The sequence below is a fragment of the Theropithecus gelada genome, chromosome 19, assembly GCF_003255815.1.
Source record: "Theropithecus gelada isolate Dixy chromosome 19, Tgel_1.0, whole genome shotgun sequence".
NCBI lineage: Eukaryota > Metazoa > Chordata > Mammalia > Primates > Cercopithecidae > Theropithecus > Theropithecus gelada.
The window spans coordinates 55917687-55936319 of record NC_037687.1 but is presented as its reverse complement, the minus strand read 5'-3'; the positions used below and the strand labels follow the sequence as shown (position 1 = coordinate 55936319).

The 18633-nt window shown below is 37.1% G+C and overlaps 1 protein-coding gene across 4 annotated transcripts in view; it reads left to right on the top strand.

The window, feature by feature from the left end:
- The window catches only part of LOC112612057 (zinc finger protein 726), a 163806-nt gene extending 145173 nt beyond the window's left edge, over window positions 1–18633 (top strand). For 2 of the 4 annotated variants that reach the window (XM_025366112.1, XM_025366113.1), the window contains exons 3-4: window positions 293–388; window positions 16925–18549. In XM_025366112.1, the coding sequence (XP_025221897.1) occupies window positions 293–388; window positions 16925–18549 (1721 nt within the window). Of the gene's footprint in view, window positions 1–292; window positions 389–10068; window positions 10140–16924; window positions 18550–18617 lie in introns of those variants that run through there. The other 2 variants (XM_025366114.1, XM_025366115.1) reach the window with 2 other exon arrangements.

Here is an 18633-nt window from a genome sequence, read left to right as displayed (position 1 = left end):
CCGGCTAGTTTTTTGTATTTTTTAGTAGAGACGGGGTTTCACCATGTTCACCAGGATGGTCTCGATCTCCTGACCTCGTGATCCACCCGTCTCGGCCTCCCAAAGTGCTGGGATTACAGGCTTGAGCCACCGCGCCCGGCCAATATTCTCTAAATATTTAAAAATTTCTGTTATAAATTAGTATATGATATAAATTTATTAGAATATTCTATTATATCCCTTTTACTTTGCACATTACTTGGTAATTGGAGAATATGAGCAAGGTTCATGTTAATTATTTTTAATAAAACAGGTGTTGCCGTCTCTAAGCCAGACCTCATCATCTGTCTGGAGAAAGACAAAGAGCCCTGGAATATGAAGCGACATGAGATGGTGGATGAACCCCCAGGTAGGTGAGAGTAAATACAACAGATGACATGGATGAGAGGTCTAACGTCAAGAAGAAAGCCAGTCTTTAAAGTGATTTGGAAAGCTGCGTTCCAAAGGAAATAAGTTTCTGGGAAGCCTGAAATTAAAAAAAAACTATACTCTCACACAGGGGCATCTTCTGCTTATGCTTATAAAATCTCAAAGAATTCTACTTTCCCTTCAATGATCTTCCTTAACGTTTACAGTGACAGCCAAAGTACTGTTCATGGCATATAAAAGAACGTGCAATCTGACTTTTTCTTGTTTTTGTGGACAGATAGATATCTGCGTAATTTTGAGACACTCTATGTTAATTTTTTTTTTTTTTTAAATGGAGTTTTGCTTTTGTGGCCCAAGCTGGAGTGCAATGGCATGATCTCGGCGCAGTGCAACCTCTGCTTCCCGGGTTCAAGTGATTCTCCTGCCTCAGGCTCCTGAGTAGCTGGGGTTGCAGGTGCACGCCACCACACCTGGCTAATTTTTTGTATTTCTAGTAGAGAAGGAGTTTCATCATGTTGGCCAGGCTGGTCTCAAACTCCTGACCTCAGGTGATCCACTCACCTCAGCCTCCCAAAATGCTGGGATTACAGGCGGGAGCCACCGTGCCTGGCCTAAACTATTTTTTAAATTCTCTTTTTGCATGAGAGTAGTGGTTTCTGTTTCATTGGGTTTTTTGTTTGTTTGTTTTTCTGCTCATTTCATCCTGTTTTTTTCTTTCTTTTTTTTGTTTATTTAATATGACCAATTTTACTTCCTGCAGAAAGGGTACACTCGCCAGCAGTTTTGCCACGAGAGTACACTGAACAAAGGAGACAGGGTCATTTATAACCTGACATGTTCACTTTACTGCTGTGTCCGATTTCCATTGGCTGCAACGGGCATCCTGTTTTCATTACTATAGTCTTGAAATATAGTTTGGGCTGGGGGTGGTGGCTCACACCTGTAATCCCAGCATTTTGGGAGGCCAAGGCAGGTGAATCACGAGGTCACGAATTTGAGACCAGCCTGGCCAACATGGTGAAAGCTCATCTATACTAAAAATTAAAAAAATTAGCTGGGCGCCTGGTGGGCGCCTGTAATCCCAGCTACTCTGGAGGCAGAGGCAGGAGAATCGCTTGAACCTGGGAGGCGGAGGTTGCAGTGAGCCGAGATCGTGCCACTGCACTCTAGCCTGGGTGACAGAGCAAGACTCTCTCTCTCTATATATATATGTATAGTTTAAAATTATAAAGTATAATGTCCTTTGCTTTGTTATTTTTCCTCAAGATTGCTTTGGCTATTCAAAATTTATTGTAGTTTCATGTACATTTTAGGATTGTATTTTTCATTACTGTTAAAAAATAACTGGAATTTTGATACAGAGTTTATTGAATCTAGAGATCACCTTAGATAATATGGCAGTTTCACAATCCTTATTCTTTCAATAGAAATAAAATAGTTTTAAATTTGTGTCCTCTCTAATTTTTTTTATTGATACATCTTTCACTTAAAAGACGTATGAACTCCTTGGTTATATTTGCTCTAAAATTGATTATTTTATTGCTATTGTAAATAAGAATGTTTTTCCTCTATTTTATCAGAGATGGTTTTAAGTGTATGGAATGATAACATAATTGTATGTTAATTTCATATTTTGCTAATCAACTGAGTGTATTCATTAGTTTAAACAAGTTTTAATGTACTTTTTTATATATAAGATTACATAATTACAAACAGCAACGTTTTACTTACTGGTTTTCAATTTCAGTGATTAAATTTTCCTTTTGACTATTTCTTCTTTCACATACTTTCAGTGCTATGTTAAAATAGAAGCACTGACAGCAAGAAACAATAGTTTTGCATTGGTGTCTGTAAATTTGAAGGAGCAAACACCTCTTCAGGATTTTATAAACTGGTTTCAGAAACTAAAAATCTGTTTTTGTTGTACCCCCAGGGTGATAGAATGCCCTCTGGGCTTGTAGTGAAGAGGGGTTGTAGCTTGGTTTTAAGTCTGCTGGGTTTGCACAAGAGTTCACTTTTAGTTGTCTGCTTAAATTGGGTTTGGATAGTTGTAATTCTCATTTAAATTTCAGACAGAGTGAATATCCTTCAGGACTTTGCTCTGCTGGGCAGACCCAAGGGCAGGTTTCTGCAGTCAGGTCTGTATATGGTGTTTTTTATATCAGGATGTGGATGAGCATGGCTTTCACCCAGTACAGGAGAGGATTTTCCCAGGTCACTTTGGATTTCTAAATAGGCAGAACTGGCCATGAACTGTGGCTAGGGAAGCTGGAACTGGAGGCATGAAACTGCTTCAGGGACCACAGTGAAGGCCAAGGTCTGAGGCCTGCCATCATGGCTATAAATGGAGGTTTTCCTCCAGGCCTCTGGGAGGGCAGCCCCCCCCGCCCTGCTCCCCACTGCTGGCCCCCAAGACTGTGGCTGTGAAGAGTTTGGGCTGGTTACAGAATTAAGTTTAAAATTCTCAGTGGAACCAAGTTAGGTGGAGCACTTTCTTGTCTGTAGCCAAAAACAGTAGTTTGCATGTAGTTTGCAGCCCGAATGGGGGCCTGCCTTCTAAACAGAATTACCTTGAATCTTGGGCTTTAGGAGAGTTTCACAACTCCTTTCCTGGATCTCAGAGCTCTCTTAAAGGCACTTTTTCTTTTAGATGAGGTCTTGCTGCATAATCCAGGCAAATCTTAATATTTTGACCTCAAGCAATTCTTCAACTGTAATGTACCATGTAGTTGTCATTACAGGTGTGAACCATGATGCCTCGTTCTCTCATAAAAGCATTTTTGTGAGGAATGGGTGACACATTTTCTTGCTGTCAGGGGATAAGCAAATAGGTCACCTTTTATTTTTTTATCTTATTAATGTCACTCTCCATATAAATTTTTACATTCTGTTTTCTACTTCAAATGTGTCTGTAATTTTACATTCTGACATGTAGGGCAATATACTAGAATTTACATGTTGTTCCTGAATTAAATTAGATAATGAATATGCAGGCAGGCAAAAAGGAATTATAGAATTTTCAACCACTTTTGTCAGCCTATATCTAAATAATAACATAATTTATTCCCCAAATATTTGTTTTATATATGAGGCTCTGACCATATTCTGCTAAATATTTATATAATTTAGCAACGTAAGGCTATTCTTTGCTTCTAAACTTGGATTACAGTAGTTTTATTTTGTGTAAAAATAGCATATGTTTAAAACATAAAAATGGACACTAGTTTCTTTTAAATGCTTAAATCTATTAAAAGTTTCTCATTACCATCTCGTATTTATGATTGTGCTGCATTTTCTCTGAAATTTTATTGCCATACAATACATGCCAGTAATTTTAAATGCCTGCCTTCCATGAATGCACAGTTACAGTCAAACTTTGCAGTTATCTAGACAAATTATCTGTTAATGTACATAAATGTTGCCAACTAGATGTAATGAGTAAACATTTCTGTTATTGTGTTGCAGTTCTATATTAGTATTTTTTGTAATGTAGTGTAAGTTTCCTAACATCAATTTATTGTGCCTACTGCTTTTACTTATATATTATGTTCTGTATACTTTAATTTAATGCGGAGTTTAATTAAAAGATAAATGAGCCATGTCTATCACAATCAAATTATATATATGTGTGTGTGTTTATATCTACAAATATGACCCCAATTTTGGTTATACCTTATATATTCTTTCTTAGCTCTTTTTTTTTTTTTTTTTCCTTTGAGAGGAAGTTTTACTCTTGTTGCCAAGGCAGGAGTGTAATGCACGATCTCAACTCACCGTAATCTCTGCCTCCCGGGTTCAAGTGATTCTCCTGCCTCAGTCTCCTGAGTAGCTGGGATTACAGGCATGTGTCACCACACCCAGCCAATTTTGTATATATCTTTTTTAGTAGAGATGGTATTTCTCCATGTTGCTCAGTCTGGTCTCGAACTGCTGACCTCAGGCGAAAGGCCCACTTTGACCTCTGAAAGTGCTGGAATTACAGGCATGAGCCACTTTGCCTGGCCTCTTAGCTCATTTTCAATGTTGGTTTTGTCTTGTCTAAGGGAGTAGCCTTGGAAATAGCCTTATTTTCACCATGTGTTTAATGATGAATATGTATTTCCTTTGTGTGAGAATAATTCTTTTGTGATTTGAAGGTAATTTTTTAAAAAGATTTGTAATCCTGTATCGTTGCCAGTTTTTTAAAAAATTATTGTTTTAAAAACACATAACATATAATTTAGCTTCTTCAATCTATTTAAATGTACATGTCAGCCAGGCATGGTGGTGGCTCACATCTGTAAAACCAGGAATCTGAGAGGCCGCGACAGGAGGATTGCTTGAGCCCAAAAGATTGAGACCAACCTGGATAAAATATGGAGACACTCTCTCTACAAATATTTTTTTCTAAGAAATAGCAAGGCATGGTGGTGTGCAACTGTGGTCCCAGCTACTTGAGAGTTTGAGGGTCAGGATTACTTGACCCTGGGAGCGTGAGGCTGCAGTGAGCCATAACTGTCCCATTGTACTCAAACTTGGGTGACAGATTAAGACCCTGTCTTAAATATAAATATATATATATTTTTTAATTTCAGGCATGTCATGTATATTCACATTGTTATGCAAAAGACTTCTTGAAATTTTACATCTTGTAAAGCTAAAACTCAATATCCATTAAATAACATTTACCCATTTTGTACTCTCTTTAGCCCTTGAGAAATACCCTTCCACTTTCTGTTTTTACAAGTGTGACTATCTTATATATTTCATATAAGTGAAATCATAACATCTATCATTTCGTTAATGGTTTATTTCAGTTGGCATAATATTCTCAGAGTGTATCTTTAAATGTGACAAGATTTTTTTTTCAAGGCTGAATAATATTCCATTGTATCAAATATGTCTTCAAGGTCCTATGTTAGATATTTTAGATATAGAAACATAAATGGAATCACTGGATTTCATAATTTATTAATTATTTGAAGTACATTTATAATATTATAAAATAATGGGTGTATCCTTGTTTTCCACCGACAATCAACCCAACTTTTGTATTTTTAGTAGAGACAGGGTTTCACCATGTTGGTCAAGCTGGTCTCAAACTCCTGACCTCGGAATTCTCCCACCTGGGCCTCCCAAAGTGCTGGGATTACAGGCTGGAGCCACCACGCCCGGCCAAGGGTTTCATTTTTATTGCGTCATCAACAGATTCGGTGTTTTCAAAAAATTGTTGCAGGCAATTTAAATGAGTGTGAGGGGATTTTGTTTTTCATTATGATGTTTATGCATTTCTCTAGAAATTAGTTTTGAGGGTCCTTTCAAATGTTTTGATGAAAATTTATTTCAATTTGTCTATTTCTAAATAAAGTTATTCAACTTTATTGTTCAGTTTTTTTTTTGGGAGACCAAGTCTTGCTCTGTCGCCCAGGCTGAAGTGCAATGGTGAGATCTCCGCTCCCTGCAACCCCCGCCTTCCGAATTCAAGCGATTCTCCCACCTCAGCCTCATGAGTAGCTGAAATAACAGGTGCGTGCCACCACACCTGGCTAATTTTTATATTTTTGGTAGAGACGGAGTTTCACCATGTTGGTCAGGACGGTCTGGAACACCTGACCTCGTGATCCGCTTGCCCCTGCCTTTCAATGTGCTGGGATTACAGGTGTGAGCCACCGCACCCAGCTATTGTTCAGTTTTAAAAGTTGTTTGTAGTTTTTGAATATTGACTCCTATCACATGTAATTTGTAAATATTTTCACCCATTTTCTAGGAGGCATTATCCCTCTTTTAAATATTTATATGTGCAGAAATGTTGAAGTGTAGTGTAGTTAAATTTTTTGGTTTTTTCTTTGATGCTCATGCATTTAATTTTGTATCGAAGAAAATGGTGCCAAGACTAATGTCGTGTTTTCCCTATATATTTTAAAGAGATTAAGAAGTTATCCAGTCAGGCGTGGTGGCTCATGCCTGTAATCCCAGCGCTTTGAGAGACTGAGGTGGGCAGATCATAAGACAGGAGTTCGGGACAATCCTGGCCAACATGGTGAAACCCCGTCTCTACTAAAAATACAAAAAAATTAGCCGAGCGTGGTGGTGTGCATGTAATCCCAGCAACTCGGGAGGTTGAGGCGGGAGAATCACTTGAACCCAGGAGGCAGAGGTTGCAGTGAGCTGAGACCACGCCGCTGCACTCCAGCCTGGGCTGCACTCCAGCCTGGGCAACAGAGCGAGACTCTGTCTCCAAAAAAAAAATGTTAATCTTCCTACGTCTAATTAAAAGATTTTTCACCTATGATATAGGTCAATAATCGACCTTCATTTTATCAGTATGGATATTCAGCTTTCAACATAATTTTTTGAAAGGATTATCTTTTTTCTGTTGTGTGCTCATATCAGTTTTGTGGGAGATTATTTGGCCTTATACAGAAGGGTTCATTTCTGGGCTCTCTATTCTGTTCTTTCATCTGTCTTTGTGTCAGTACCACATTGTTTTTGTTATTGTTGCTTTTAATATGTTTCAAAATCAGAAAATGTAATGTCTCTTTGTTGTTTTTTATGGGTGTTTGGCTGTAGTTCATAATAAAATTTTAACATTTTAAACAGTATTTCCTTTAAAAACTCCTATTTGGATTTATATAAAAATTGCTATTGTTATTTTTTGAGATGGAGTCTCGCTCTGTCGCCCAGGCTGGAGTGCAGTGGTGAGATCTCAGCTCACTGCAACCTCCGCCTGCCAGGTTCAAGCAATTCTTCTCTCTCAACCTCCAGTGTAGCTGGGATTACACGCCCAGCTAATTTTTTTGTATTTTTAGTAGAGATGGGGTTTCACTGTGGTGCCCAGGCTGGTTTCGAATTCCTGAGTTCAGGCAATCCACCTGCCTCAGCCTCCCAAAGTGCTAGGATTACAGGCGTGAGCCAATTCACCCAGCCATAAAAATTATATTGAATGTGTCTACCACTGTAGGTTGTATTGACATTTTGAAAAATTAATGTTTTTTTGATTCCTGAGCAAACATATGTTGAAGAGTATGTTTTATTTTCATATATTTTTGGATTTTTTTTTAGTTTTACTTTTAATTTCTAGTTTAATTCAGTTTTGGTCAGACAACACAAAGTGTAATTTTGGTCTTCTTAAATTTATTTGTTATTGTTGTTGTGTTTGTTGTGGTTTTTGTTAGGAGACAGCATCTTACTCTGTCACCCAGGCCAGAGTGTACTGCCATGATTTTGACTCACTGCAGCCTCAGCCTACCAGGTTCAAGTGATCTTTCCACCTCAGTGTCTCATGTAGTTGGGACTACAAACATGAAGTACCATGTCTGAGTAATTATTTGATTGTTTGTAGGAATAGAGTCTCACCATGTTGCCCAGGCTGGCCTCAAACTTGTGACTCCAAGTAATCCTCCCACCTTGGTCTCTCTAAGTGTTGGGATTATAGGCATGAGCTACACCACTAAGCTGGCATTCTTAAATTTAGTAAAACTTAATATGTGTCCTAACATAATACACCAGGTGCAAATAAGAATATCGTGTATTCTCTTGCTTTTGACTGGAAAGTTTTGTACTCATCTGTTAAACCTAATTGGTCTATAATATGGTTTTGATGTTCATGTCCTCCAAACCTTATGATTAAATGTAATTTTTAATGTTGGATATGAGACCTGGTGGGAGGTGTTTGGGTCATGGGGGCAAAGTCCTCATAAATAGCTTGGCACCATCCTCTCAGTAATCAAAATGTTTACACTCCATTAATTCAAATGAAAGCAGGTTTATTAGAAGAACCCGGCTCCTTCATCTCATACTTGCTTTGTCTCTCATCATATAATATGTACAGTTACTCTTCATCTTCAACCATGACTCTAAGTTTGGTGACACTCTCACCAGAAGCAGATGCTGGCACACACTTTTTCTACAGTCTGCTAAATTGTGAGCCAAATAAATATTATTTCTTTATAAGTTATCCACTGTCCGATATTCATCTATATGCAAAATAATTGATACAGTCTATAACGTTGTCTAGGTTTTCTGTTTTCTTATTTTTTGTTTAATGTGAATTTTCTATTATGGAAAATGGGGTCTTGATGTCTACAATTATTATTTTGCTATGTATTTCTTGCTTTACTTTTGTCAATATTTGCTTTATATATTTTGGAACCCTGATATACATACACATACAGATAGATAGATAGATAGATACATAGATAGATAGATAGATATAATAGTTACATATTTGTGATAAATCAACCTATATTACCAATATATACTATCAATGTTTGTCTCACGTTAGCACTTGACTTAAAACATGTATAATACCTAATTGTAGTTACTATTTTCATAAAATACAGGTTTTTTTTCACTATGTAATTTTCAGCCTATTTAACTCAATGCTAAAATGAGTCCCTTGTAGGTGGCATATTGTTTACTTTTTCTTAAGCCACTAAAGCATTTTATTTTTTCTTTTTATAATTTCATTTATTTACTTGTTTATTCATTTATTTTTGAGATAGGTCCCACTCTGTCAACCAGGCTGATTTGCAGTGTTGTGATCATGGCTCACAGCAGCCTCAACCTCTCAAACTCAGAAGATTCTCTCGTTTCAGCCTCTCAGGTAGTTGGGTTACAAGTGTGTAGCATCACACTCAGCTGGTTTTTTTGTATTTATGGTTGAGATGGAGTTTTGCCGCATTGCCAAGGCTAGTCTCAAATTTCTGAGATCCAGTGATCAGCCCACCTTAACCTCCCAAAGTCCTGAGATTACATTTGTTTCTATTAAGTAGTTTAATTAATTTATATTTAAAATTATTTATTAAAAATGAAGTTACTACTTTTATTGTTATTGTTTTACGTGTTCCTCAGTGGTAGTTTTTTATATGTTGGTTTATTGCCTTAAATTTCATTTTAATTGTGTAGTGATGTGCTTCAATTGTTTTTTATATCTCATTTTGCATCGTTTCTATAAATATTATCTTCATAATCATCTTGTGTATTAGTCAGTTTTTATGCTGTTGATAAAGACATACCTGAGATTGGGCAATTTAGAAAAGAGAGCAGTTTATTGGACTTACAGTTTTGTGTGACTGGGGAGACCTCACAATCATGGTGGAAGGTGAAAAGCATGTCTCACCTGGTGGCAGACGAGAGAGCTTGTGCAGGAAAACTCTGCCTTATAAAGCCTTCAGATTTCATGAGACTTATTCACTATCATGAGACCAGCACAGAAGAGACCTGCCTCCATGATTCAATTACCTTCCACCACGTCCCTCCCACAACATGTGGGAATTAAAGATGTGTCTTGGGTTGCGATATGGCCAAACCATATCATCTTTAAAAATGGAGTTTACATGAAACATCTTAAAATTAAAACAATATATTTCTATCTCATGACAACTTCGATTGAATATAAAGGTTATACCTCTATATTTTTCAGTTTGTCATTAATATTAAAAATTATTTCATATTGTATGTTAACATTCATGCAGGTTTTTATTTTGTTTTAAATATTCTACAGAATAGCTTTAAGAGTTATATGCATCATCTTTATGATAGTAAAAATTTCTATATTTATCTGTATATTTACATTTAATAGAGAGCTTTATGTTATATATGGTTTTATGATGCTGTCCAGTAGTATTTTATTTTTAAACAAAATTGACTCATTATAACAATTCTTATTGCTATATGTAGAGTCTCACTGTATTACTCAGGCTGACCTGAAACTCCTGGCCTCTAGTGTTCTGACAGCCTTGGCCTCCTAAAACTGTAAAATTACCGGCATGAGCCACAGTGCCTGGCCACCATGTACCATTTTTTTTGGTAGAACTGTGCTACTGGTGATGAACACCCTCATCTTTTATTTTGGATTTTTTTAATTTTCATCTTTTAAAGAGAAATAACTTTAAATCAAATACTATTGGTTAGAAATATTTTTTCCTTTTATTACATCAAAATTTGGGAAGTTCTCACCCTTTTATATCTTCAAGTAATCTCTATGTTATTTTTTTTCCATATTCTTTTTCTGAGATTTTCTTAGTTCATATATTGATACAGTTGATAGTATCTAATAACTTTTACATTCCATGTTTTAATTTTGTTTTGGAGTTTTATATTTTTATGTTACATATTTTAGGGTATGCCATCACACATCCATTAATTGTGTTTTGATTTTTTAGTATATATTATAATTGTGCATGCCAATATTTAACTTTATACAATTTAAGACATTGTGGAGCAAAATCATATATGAATTAGCCATATGTCTTTTTCTAATAGAATTATCTCTATGTTTGTTTGCCTGTATAAATGTTATCCTTGTATTTTTTTAATAACATGTATATTTGTTGTGTAAGTTTGTTGTGAATGTTTTTCTAATCCTGTGTAGATGAGAAGTCATAAAATTCTTGTAATTTCAACATCCTATTTATTTGTGAATCTATATAATTTTTGTGAGGTAGAAACACTTGGATTTGAATACAATTTAAAACAATCATAATTCTGTATCTCTTTTAGGTATTATTGTTTATTTTTACTTGTCCAAAAAACACAACAAAATTTACCACAAAATATTTTAAATATTCAGTTTAGTCATATTAGTTACCTTGACATTGTCATGCAACATATTGCTAAAATGTTTTTCTCTTGCAAAGCTAAATCTTCATACATATTAAACAACTACCAATTTTTCCTTCTTTTTTTCTTTTTTGAGATGGAGTCTTGCTCTGTCAACCCTTGCTGGAGTGCAATGGTGCGATCTCAGCTCACTGCAACCTCCACCTCCCATGTTCAAGCAATTTTAGTGCCTCAGCGTTCTGAGTAGCTGGGATTACAGGTGCCCACCACCATGCTTGGCTAATTTTTACATTTTTAGTAGACCTGGGGTTTCGCCATGTTGGCCAGGCTGGTTTCAAACCCCTGACCTTAGGTGATACACCCGCCTCGGCCTCCCAAAGTGCTGGGATTACGGATGTGAGCCACCATGCCAGGCCCCAGTTTTTTCTGTTTTATGGTACTTTGCAAAAACCACTCTGTTCTTTGTTTCTAAGAGTGTAACTCCTTCATATATCTCATATAATCTCTGTCTTTTTGTGGCTGGCTCATTTCATTTTGCATAATGCCATCAAGATTTATATTTATAGTTCGTAGAATATTTCCTGCTTTTTGAATACTGAGTTATATTCTAGAATTTGTTTTTTTTTTTTTTTTTTTAGACAGAGTTTCACTCTTCTTGCCCAGGCTGCAGTGAGTGCAATGGCACAATCTCGGCTCACCGCAACCTCTGCATCCCAGGTTCAAGCGATTCTACTGCCTCAGCCCTCCAAGTACCTGGGATTACAGGCATGTGCCTCCACACCCGGCTAACTTTGTATTTTTAGTAGAGATGGCGTTTCTCCACGTTGGTCAGGCTGGCCTCGATCTCCTGATCTCAGGTGATCTGCCTGCCTCAGCCTCACAAAGTGCTGGGATTACAGGTATGAGCCGCTGTGCCTGGCCACAGAATTTTTATATTTCAAATTATATCTACTGAGTTATTTAGTGAAAGAAATTTGCATTGCTTTCACCTATTAGCTTACAGTAACAATGCTGCTATAATTAGGAGTATGTAAATGACTCCTTATATGATAATCTATGTAAAAGTTTATATACGTGCTGCATTCTATTTTATAGTCTACTTATTTACCTTTATGTTCATACCCAATTGTTTTAATTCTGTAGCATTGTAGCGTGTTTTGAATTAAGAACTTTAATGCCTCCAGCATTTTTTTTTTTTTAAGTTTCCTGGGTACTTTATTGTCTCTTGAGCTTCTATATACTTTTGGGGTTGCTGTTTCTGTTTCTTCAAAAATGCAATGAGGAATTTGGAAAACATTGCATTAAATATGTAGATTGCATTGAGCAGGATGGACCTCTTCACAATTTAACTATTTCAATCTCTGCATAAGAGCACACTCAGTAATGTGTTGTTTAATTTCTGTGTATTTGTAAATTTTTCAGTTTTTTTTCTCTTGTCGTTGTACACTCATTCCATTTTGGTCATAGAAAGTAGTTCATAAAATTTTACTTTTAAACATTTTGAAGGCTGGGTGCCACGGTTCACACCTGTATTCACAGCAGTTTGGGAGGCCGAGGCAGGTGGATCACCTGAGGTTGGGAGTTTGAGACAGCCTGACCAACATGGAGAAACCCTGTCTCTACTAAAAATACAAAATTAGCCAGGCGTGGTTGCGCATGCCTATAATCCCAGCTACTCGGGAGGCTGAGGCAGGAGAATAGCTTGAACCTGGGAGGCAGAAGTTGTGGTGAGCCTAGATCGTGCCATTGCACTCCGGCCTGGGCAACAAGAGCAAAACTCCATCTCAAAATAAATAAATAAATAAAAATAAAAATTTTGGTAAGATTTCCTTTTTGGCGTAAGATGCAGTCTATCAAGGAAAACATATGAGCTATTGAGAAGGGTGTGTATTCTGATGTTGTTAAGGAGTGTTCTCCATAGCTTTGTTTGGAGTAATTGTTTTATACAACCTTTAGTTAGTCTGTTCCCTTGTTAACATTCTTTCTTGTTTTAGTTTTTGTTACAGAAAGTGTATTATTAAGATATCTTCATCTAATTATATTGCTTTCTTTGTGTTTCTTCCCTTTCTACTAATTTGCTTTATGTATTTGGAACCCTAATGTGAGACACACACACACATACACACACACACACACACACACAGATTTCTCATAGGTTTCCAGTGAATTAATCTATGTTTTTTGATGTCCTTCTTTGTTTCTTTGGAGTTTCGATGTCAAGTATATTTTATAAAATATTATGCTTTTTGACTTAAGATGTAGCTTGTGTATGATTATTTTTACTGTTTCTGCTCTCATTTGATTAATGTTTGCATGGAATGTCTACTTCCATCCTGCCACTTCCAATCTTTTTTAATCATTAGATTTATTTTATTTATTTTGTTTTTTTGAAACAGAGTTTCACTCTTTTACCCGGGCGGGAGTGCAGTGGCGTGATCTCCGCTTACTGCAACCTCCACCTTCCAGTTTCAAGTGATCTTTCTGCTTTAGTCTTTCGAATAACTAAGATTTCAGGTGCCTGCCACGATACCTTGCTAATTTTTGTATTTTTAATAGAGACGGGCTTTCACCATGTTGGCCAGGCTGGTCTTGAACCCTTGACCTTGTCATCCATCTTTCTCAACCTCCCTAAGTGCTGGGATTACAGACGTGAGCGACTGCACCCGGCCTTAAAATTAGATCTCAACTGACTCTAGTAGAAAGGCAAAATGTGTCTTGGCTTTTTTAAATGTTTTAATAAATCTATTTATTGAAAGTATGTCTCAATTTAAAAGTTAATTTTCTATATATTTAAATAATTTTCTGAAAGAAACTTTGTTATTTTATTAAGCATTTATTTGATTTTTACGTCTGTGTCTCTCATTTATTCTTCTTCCATTGTTGTCTTTTTGAAGATTGTATTTATATGCTTTCATTGTTTTCTTTTCTCTTTTTTTTTTTTTTTCGTTTTGAGGTGGAGTTTCACTCTTGTTGTCCAAGTTGGAGTGCAATGGCGTGATCTCAGCTCACCGCAACCTCCGCCTCCCGGATTCAAGTGATTCTTTTGCCTCAGCCTCCCGAGTAGCTAGTATGACAGGCATGTGCCACCACACCTGGCTAATTTTGTATTTTTAGTAGAGACAGGGTTTCCCCATGTTGATCAGGCTGGTCTTGAACTCCTGACCTCGGGTGATCCACTCACCTCGGCCTCCCAAAGTGCTATAATTACACGTGTGAGACACTGCACCCAGCCTCTTTTGTGTATTTATAGAATTTTTTTTTTTTTTTTTTGAGACGGAGTCTCGCTGTGTCGCCCAGACTGGAGTGCAGTGGCCGGATCTCAGCTCATTGCAAGCTCCGCCTCCCGGGTTTTTACACCATTCTCCTGCCTCAGCCTCCCGAGTAGCTGGGACTACAGGCGCCCACCACCTCGCCCGGCTAGTTTTTTGTATTTTTTAGTAGAGACGGGGTTTCACCATGTTAGCCAGGATGGTCTCGAACTCCTGACCTCGTGATCCGCCCGTCTCGGCCTCCCAAAGTGCTGGGATTACAGGCTTGAGCCACCGCGCCCGGCCTATAGAAATATTTTTGTGGTACCTTGGGCATTACATATAACCTCTAAAAGATACAACAATTTATTTTAATCTGGCAAAAAATAAATAAATAAATAAACTTAAGTTGCATACAAATTTTTTTTTTTTTTTTTGAGATGGAGTCTCACTCTCTCACCCAGGCTGGAGTACAGTGGTGTATCTCAGCTTACTACAATCTTTGCCTCCCAGGTTGAAGTGATTCTTCTGCCTGAGCCTCCTGAGTAGCTGGGAATACAGGCATGTGCCACTATGCCTGGCTGATTTTTCCTTTTTTAGTATAGACGGGGTTTCACCATGTTGGCCAAGGTGGTCTCAATCTCTTGACCTCATGATCCACCCGCCTCGACCTCCCAAAGTGCTGGGATTACAGGCATGAGCAATTACACCCAGCCTGTTTTGTGTATTTATACAGATATTTTTGTGGTACATTGGTGATTACATATAACCTGTAAAAAATACGATAATATATTTTAATCTGGCAAAAAAAAAAAACTTAAGCTGTATACAAAAATTCTTTTTTATTACATCATCTCTAAAACTTGTCATTTATGTTGCTGTTTATATCTTTTATATTGTATATTCATTAACAGATGTTTATAATGATTTCTCTGCTTTTATCTTTCAAATTTCAGAGAATAATTAAAAATGTTTTTTGCACCACTAGGATAATGCTAAGAAATTCTACTTTTGAGGCTGGGCGCGGTGGCTCAAGCCTGTAATCCCAGCACTTTGGGAGGCCGAGACGGGCGGATCACGAGGTCAGGAGATCGAGACCATCCTGGCTAACATGGTGAAACCCCGTTTCTACTAAAAAATACAAAAAAAACTAGCCGGGCGCGGTGGCGGGCGCCTGTAGTCCCAGCTACTCGGAAGGCTGAGGCAGGAGAATGGCGTGAACCCGGGAGGCGGAGCTTGCAGTGAGCAGAGATCCGGCCACTGCACTCCAGCCTGGGCGGCAGAGCGAGACTCCGTCTCAAAAAAAAAAAAAAAAAAAAAAAAAAGAAATTCTACTTTTGTGTATTTGCATATATATTTGTTGAGCTTCTTTTTTTGTTTGTTTGTTTGAGACAGAGTCTGCCTATGTTGCCCAGGCTGGAGTGCAGTGGCACGTTCTTGGCCCAGTACAAGCTCAGCCTCCCAGGTTCATGCCATTCTCGTGCCTCAGCCTCCCGAGTAGCTGGGATTGCAGGCACCCACCACCACGCCCGGCTAATTTTTTCTATTGTTTTAGTAGCGATGGGGTTTCACCATGTTAGCCAGGATGGTCTCGATCTCCTGACCTCATGATCCGCCTGTCTTGGCCTACCAAAGTGTTGGGATTACAGGCGTGAGCCACCGCCCCCCAGCCAAAACCTCAACAGAGCGCCTTTATTTTTACATCGTTTTTTTCTAACTTTTAGGATCTTTTAGTTTCCTTTTGTATTTTTTACATCCACAGTTTCTGTCTTTTTTTGAAATGTTAAATATTTTTGTTCTCGTCCTCATTTTTCTGATTTTCCATACTTGTCTCTGTTCTTGTTTTAATCAGTATTCAATTTATTAACAATTCTTAAAATTAATGTATAAATCTTAGTTTTTTATATTTCAGAAAATTTTATGATATTTTTGATGGGATGATACTGCCCTATTTTGTATATATTATAAGCTTTCAGTTTTTTACATTAAAAAAACTACCTGTCAAAATTTTTATAATGTAGCTCCTGGCATAGTCTGAAAACAATTATCTTGGCTCGTGATTATGGGAGTTTTTCAGACATATTCTTAGGACCTGTGTTGCCTGAAATTTTGTGTTTATTTTTTAGTTAGGGTTTATTCATGTTACTTTGTAGGAGTCAGTAATCACTTGCTACACTTGTTCCTTTTCTGTGGTACTGCAGTCTCGCTGCTGCTGGAACATTTTTCTTTGATCTCAGCAGACTCAAACTCTCATTCCAAAGTATACCACCATTTCTGTCAGCACTTTATGTCATGAGAGACAGAAAACAGTGTCAGGAAAAACCACTGAAAGCCAGAAATGACAATGAATGTGCCAGTATCTTACCTTTCTTTTAAAACAGAAATCAAGAGTTTGCAATTTACTTCTAAAGGCACTATGTTATAGTGGGAAGCAGGAAAAGCTGTGTTGGGTAAATTTAGACTTTTCTTTTTCTTCTATGTGGTTTTTTGCATTGTGCTCATCTGGAACACTGCACACACTTAACTGATTTATAAATTTCCCACAGATGTATTTTGGTTTGTATGTTTTTCTTACATTTAAATGTCTGTGAAAGAATTAGGGTCTGTGGTATTTTTGCAAAACCATCTTGTTTATGTAGGTTGTATAATTTTATAGGTAAGATTTTTAAACTATATTTATGTCAGTATAGTAAGTGGAGTAAATTATTTTAATTTTTTTTTTCCAGGTATATGTCCTCATTTTGCTCAAGACATTTGGCCAGAGCAGGGCATGGAAGATTCTTTTCAAAAAGTAATACTAAGAAGATTTGAAAAATGTGGACATGAGAACTTACAGTTAAGAAAAGGTTGTAAAAGTGTGGATGAGTGTAAGGTACACAAAGAAGGCTATAATGGACTTAACCAGTGTTTCACAACTACCCAGGGCAAAGTATCTCAATGTGGTAAATATATGAAAGTCTTTTATAAATTTATAAATTTAAACAGATATAAGATAAGACATACTAGAAAGAAACCTTTCAAATGTAAAAATTGTGTCAAATCATTTTGCATGCTTTCACACAAAACCCACCATAAAAGCATTTATACTACAGAGAAGCCATACAAATGTAAAGAATGTGGAAAAACCTTTAATTGGTCCTCAACCCTTACTAATCATAAGAAGCCTCATACTGAAGAAAAGCCCTACAAATGTGAAGAATATGGCAGAGCTTTTAATCGATCCTCAAATTATGCTACACATAAGATAACTCATACTGCAGAGAAACCTTACAAGTGTGAAGAATGTGGCAAAGCATTTAGCCAATCCTCCACACTAACCATACATAAGAGGATACACACTGGAGAGAAACCCTGCAAATGTGAAGAATGTGGTAAAGCATTTAGCCAACCCTCAACCCTAACCATACATAAGAGGATGCACATTGGAGAGAAACCCTACAAATGTGAAGAATGTGGCAAAGCATTTGTATGGTCCTCAACCCTAACTAGACATAAGAGGCTGCACACGGGAGAGAAACCCTACAAATGTGAAGAATGTGCCAAAGCTTTTAGACAGTTCGGACACCTTACTACACATAGGATAATTCATACTGGAGAGAAACCCTACAAATGTGAAGAATGTGGTAAGACATTTATATGGCCCTCAACCCTAAGTAAACATAAAAGGATTCACACTGGAGAGAAACCCTTCAAATGTGAAGAATGTGGCAAAGCTTTTCATCGATCCTCAAATCTTACTAAACATAAGATAATTCATACTGGAGAGAAGCCTTACAAGTGTGAAGAATGTGGCAAAGCATTTATATGGTCCTCAAACCTTACTGAACATAAGAAAATTCATACTAGAGAGAAACCCTACAAATGTGAAGAATGTGGTAAAGCATTTAGCCGATCCTCAGCCCTAACTACACATAAGAGAATGCACACTGGAGAGAAACCCTACACATGTGAAGAATGTGGCAAAGCTTTTAGCCAATCCTCAACCCTTACTGCACATAAGATAATTCATACTGGAGAGAAACCCTACAAATGTGAAGAATGTGGCAAAGCTTTTATATTGTCCTCAACCCTATCTAAACATAAGAGGATTCACACTGGAGAGAAACCCTACAAATGTGAAGAATGTGGCAAAGCTTTTAGTCAATCCTCAAATCTTAGTACACATAAGATAATTCATACCGGAGAGAAACCTTACAAGTGTGAAGAATGTGGCAAAGCGTTTAATCGATCCTCAAATCTTGCTACGCATAAGATAATTCATACTGGAGAGAAACCTTACAAGTGTGACGAATGTGGTAAATCATTTATCTGGTCCTCAACCCTTTTTAAGCATAAGAGAATTCATACTTGAGAGAAACCTTAAAAAGGGTAAAGCATGTGGGAAAGCATTTATAAGTTTCTCAACCCTTACTGAACATGAGATAATTCATACTAG